Source organism: Haliotis rufescens, unplaced genomic scaffold (assembly GCF_023055435.1).
Source record: "Haliotis rufescens isolate VD_foot unplaced genomic scaffold, xgHalRufe1.0.p SCAF_8, whole genome shotgun sequence".
Classification (NCBI taxonomy): domain Eukaryota; kingdom Metazoa; phylum Mollusca; class Gastropoda; order Lepetellida; family Haliotidae; genus Haliotis; species Haliotis rufescens.
Genome location: NW_025964372.1, coordinates 39890444 through 39895725, shown reverse-complemented (window position 1 = coordinate 39895725; position 5282 = coordinate 39890444). Strand labels below are relative to the sequence as shown.

The 5282-nt window shown below is 43.2% G+C and overlaps 1 protein-coding gene across 1 annotated transcript; it reads left to right on the top strand.

Moving 5' to 3' along the window:
- The first annotated feature begins 1982 nt into the window (after window positions 1-1982).
- Window positions 1983-4303, top strand: LOC124151091 (multiple epidermal growth factor-like domains protein 11). Its single transcript, XM_048389958.1, has 3 exons — window positions 1983-2007; window positions 2623-2721; window positions 2949-4303. Exons 2-3 carry the CDS (start codon window positions 2652-2654, stop codon window positions 4181-4183), a joined length of 1305 nt encoding a protein of 434 aa, XP_048245915.1. The 5' UTR covers window positions 1983-2007; window positions 2623-2651; the 3' UTR covers window positions 4184-4303.
- The last annotated feature ends 979 nt before the right edge of the window (window positions 4304-5282 follow it).

Sequence of the window (5282 nt, the reverse complement as noted above, 5' to 3'; positions counted from 1 at the left end):
AAACAGTTCGGAGTTGTTAACGGCACGTGAAGTATGACTGTATTTTCAAGCTCCACTAATAACAGTAAACTAGACTTGCCAAGAGAAATCTGTCAGATACTTCCGACAAAGCAATAAATAGTCTCTTAATCACAATGGCCCGTCGCCAAGCTTTCAAATGTATGTCAGTGATATATTAAGTTAAACCCTACTGATTTTTAAAAATTCCGGACGACTCATATCTACACGTTTCCCAGCGCTTGTCGGAGTCCCAATACTATTAACAAGTTCACCGCTACTAGGGGAAAACTAAGTTTCCTAGATATATTTCACATTCAGATTTATTTTTATGAGCATAGATCAACTAAAACTGCTTTCCTGGCCGTGACAATCATCTACACATATAATAGAAAAAACTCTGTAATCGAGGTCTTAATGAAAGTCCATATATTATTAAAATAATGATCGACATGAAATTGTGCACAGCGAAAGAATGTCGAATGTCGGATGTCATGTTTATTAAAGTGTCACCTGTTATATACACTTCATACTAAAACACGTTTTTTTTTTTTTGTTTGTTGTTTTACGCCGCACTCAGCAATATTCCAGCTATGTGACCGCGGTCTGTAAATAATCCAGTCTGGACCAGACAATCCAGTGATTTACATCATGAACATCGATCCACGCAATTGGGATCGATGACACGCACCACCCGCTCTCGTTAGTCGCCTCTTACGACAAGCATAGTCGACTTTTACGGCAAGCACGAGTTGCTGAAAACCTATTCAACCCCGGATCTTCACGGGTCTACTAAAACACGTACACAAACAATAAGATATAACATCCAACCAGGTATGGCCTACGAGACACTAGACATAAAATCATACGTATAACGTCATGATCTGGATAAGGTAAATTAAGACATATACCAACTCATTGTTTAAAGTTGAGATTAAGCGATGAAATTCGTTGAACACGCACGCACACACACAAGCGCGCGCGCATACACACACACACACACACACACACACACAAATAGGCGCACACACACACGCACACACCAAATTACTTATACAGTCATGCACGCACACAAGCACGCAATCCTACACAAACACACAGGCACACTTAAGAACACACACACACACACACACACACACACACACACACACACACACACACACACACACACACACACACACACACACACACACACACACACCATAATTTAGTGTTGGTCACTGGAAATACATTCTCAGCTCCCTCGGGAATATACAACCCAAGCTGCCCGTTAGTCGCTAGAAGGTTAACACTCCCTAGTTTTTTCCCGGGGGAACAAAGCTACTTGAAGAGTCACCACATCTGCTACATGTGGTTCGGTGCGGAAACCCCAGAAACTCTCATGAGCTCAAGCTGCCGAACGTGGTCACCCATACAGTTACTCTCCGCCATCAACGTTGCTTAACTTTGCCTGATTCAAGACCTGTCTACACCCGATACTGGACCAAGTGTAGCAAATGTTGCCCTGTCTTGTCTCCGAACTACCGTGATACCGTTACCGAGCCAGCTGATATCAGAGGACACACTAGTCATGGCTGTAATACAAAGTTAGAACGGTGGTTGATGTTTCAGAACCTTGTTACACTGGACTAACCGCCTTGATCCAGTATGGGCAGGTTATGTTGATTTATTGCTAATTTAGCTAAAAAGGATAAACATAACAGAATTATTACAAACACATTTTCAAAGTGGATTCTCCGTGAGCACACTTCTTTGACACAGTGATGACTGATAGCACTCACAAATTTAACAGAACGACCGTCTTATCGCGGATCATTCAAATACTTTGTACAAAGTTAATAGTCATCGCTGTGCCAAAGTGTGCTCACGGGGAATCCCCTTTGACAATATGTTAGTACAGACCATGGTGTCCTGATAGCGTGTACATATAAGGCTTATAACCACGTGCAGAGTAAATCAGTTCAGTTCACTTGACTGTCAGATAACGTCGTATCGGGTTATGACTGTAAGGTATGTACCGGTGTGTTTATATTTGATGCAAAGGTAAGTATATAAAGTATTAAGTATATAGAATTTTGATATGAAGACAATGATTTAAACAACAAAATGTAGCAGACCGATTTCCCAGTTGCTTCTGTAAATGAGCTACACTTCTCAGACACCTTAGTCTAGGATGCTTGCCGACACTGAATAATAAACCCAGCTGTCTGAGACTATCGAACTCATCATACCATGACCCAGCCTGGGATTTTATCGAAAACAGTAAATTATCCCAGAACATTCGTGACAAAAATAATTATTTGCAGTCTGTTGAAAAGGAAAGAAATTGTCTGACACAAAAAAATACATTGCTGCAAGGTAACTTTTACAAAAACTTATTTAGGGTCATAGTCTTAATATGAAAAGCCATCTGGTTTCGCAGCTGATCACACTATCTCGTCCCCACTCCAAACCCACCCATGGTCGGTCCCTTAGTCGGCATGGTTTATTACGATATATGTGCTATGCTGTTGTTCATGACGATGCCAGTGTGAAGGGTGTAGCTTGAAATATAACACTTGTAACTTATGCAGAAATCTTTAACTTAGGCAGTAATCTTCTTATCCTTATATATATTTTCATCAGTCAGGACAAACTGCTTGCCTCCTTGAACCATGAACAGTGGACAGATCCTATTTCTCGGGGTGATGATCCTTGCCATGCTGGCGCTCACAGACTCTTTTGGTGAGTACATGTATACAAGTGATAGAATGAAATTATATTCTGCATGTCACATTGAGTGTCTAGGGTGGTTATTTGATAAAAGTAAAAACGAACCTGAGATATAATTATATCATTTGTGGAATCTACTTGAAGGATAATAATATCGTTTCTTAAACGACACATCACTTATATTTTTGTCTGTTACTTCGAATTTACCATACAATAACCATAAAAATATGTATTTTCAGTGCCCCCGAGTAACGACCTATGTAACACAAGTGGTTGTAGACATGGAAATGGTCGGCTTAGATGTCAGTCATGTACCATCGGGTGTCACGGATCAAACTGCAGCTCTCCTTGCGAAGGAAGTTGTCACACAGACGGATGTGACAGACACACTGGGGAATGTTTCAGATGTACGCCAGGGTTATATGGGCTACACTGCGTCACACTCTGTGCACGACGATGTTCCAGCAGTAGGGTAGGTGGCGCTGTCTACTGTGACCGACACACAGGTGCTTGCTCTGAATCTTGTGATGGAGGATGGACTGGAGTACACTGTGATAAACGATGTCCGACCAACTGCAAGGGGCCAGTCTGTCACCAGCATACAGGACAGTGTCTGGCTGGGTGTGAGGGAGGATGGACAGGAGACTTCTGTAACACAACCTGTGACAACTGTCTGATGGGGAGATGCAGCAACACTGGCTACTGTCTACATGGATGTGAAGCAGGCTTCTATGGACAAAAGTGTGAGGAGAGATGTCAACATTGCTGGACCACTGGCTGTGACAGACAGATTGGAATATGTGAACAGTGTCAGCCTGGTTACCATGGCCATCACTGCAACGAAACGTGTCCTGAGAAGTGCTACAAAGGAAGAGATGGACACAGACACTGTAACCGAAGTACTGCAGCTTGCCAGGAAGGGTGTGTTACTGGGTGGCACGGTCCGCGGTGTCACACGCCGTGCAGTACCTCCTGCAAGTCTTCCCTGTGTTACGGCCATGATGGATCGTGTGTGAAGGGCTGTGTACAAGGGTATTATGGGACACATTGTCAGAAGAAATGTCTGCGTTGTAGAAACAATGTGTGTGACCACCATGGTAGATGTTCAGCTTGCATTGATGGATGGTTGGGAGAGAGATGTGACGTATGTGGCCACGGGCAATGCATCAACTGTTCACGAGGGTATCATGGCACTAACTGCACTGCTCGTTGTAGTGGGTCGTGTGTGGATGGTGTGTGTGAGGTAGATGGTCGCTGTAGTCGTGGGTGTAAGGACGGGACCTACGGCAGTCAGTGTCAACACAGATGTAGTGGGGGCTGTGTAGCGTGTGATCGGATGACAGGGGATTGTACAAGACAGGGCGATGACGATGCAGGTATCAAACTTGATGTGCTTGCAGGCACATGCTCCTTAATGTATTCAAACTATCAACATATAATACCAGTTACGTTTGTACTGATCTACGCACACTAGAATCCCCGGCCGCGTCATACGTTAAAAGATGGTACTTGTTGTTACCATGTCTGGCGCTCGGCATTAAGGGGCTAAAAACAAGGACTGGTCGGCTCGGAGTCAGTATGCTGTGTCTGAGTAGGGTATGCATGTTGAGCTAGCACTATCAATCGGCATCAGTCCGGACTAGTACAAGCAGCCATACAAACACATACACGTGCATGCACGTTGCCATATAAGTGCAACAATCTTGAACGCGACGTCCAATTTCACCTCACCTCACCTTGATAAATAGTTGTTTGATTGAGCTGAGGTTGACTCGGAAAGAGCGTGCGGCTGTTGGCTTTGAAGCGGTGTACAAGGGATTCAATCTGCCTTTGAGAAATCTATGTGCAGCCTGTATTGCCACGCAGTAGTTTGTCACGATCACGTGGACCAATCAGATCTCATCATTCTAACATGAAGATGTGATAATAGCTGTTACGTATTCCAGACATGTGATTATTCGGACCGTTTAGTCGTGTGTGCGTTTTGTGATCTAAAAGGCAAGCGCCCAATAGGCTCTATTAGAAACATACTCATCTGTCCTTGATTTGCATGCGTAAAGCGGTAGATGTTTGGGCGAATATAACTTCTGACGCGTACACACAACTGTTGCATATAACAAAGGCCTATATCACATGTTTGATTTATCTTTACAAAGTTATAAAGGCAAGTCACCAAGCTTTCAAAATACATGTCGGTCAGTGATCTATTAATATAAACTTAAGTGAAATGACTTGAATGCCGGATGACGGATGAATACTCGTTATCCAAATGTTTTTGTCAGTTGTCAGCAATTCCACTACTAAATACTACTAAGTTCACCAGTACCAGGTGAAAAGTAACTTCTCTAAACATACTCCTTAACAAATTGGGGGATATTCAGAAATAATTAAATTTTCTAAACATGTGAGAGTGAGTGAATGAGTATGGTTTTACTCCGCTTTTAGCAATATTCCAGCAATATCACGGCGGGCGACACCTGAAATGGGCTTCACATATTGTACGTATGTCGGGAATCGAACCCGGGTCTTCAGCGTGACGAACGTGAGCTTTAACCACTAGGCTACCCGACCAC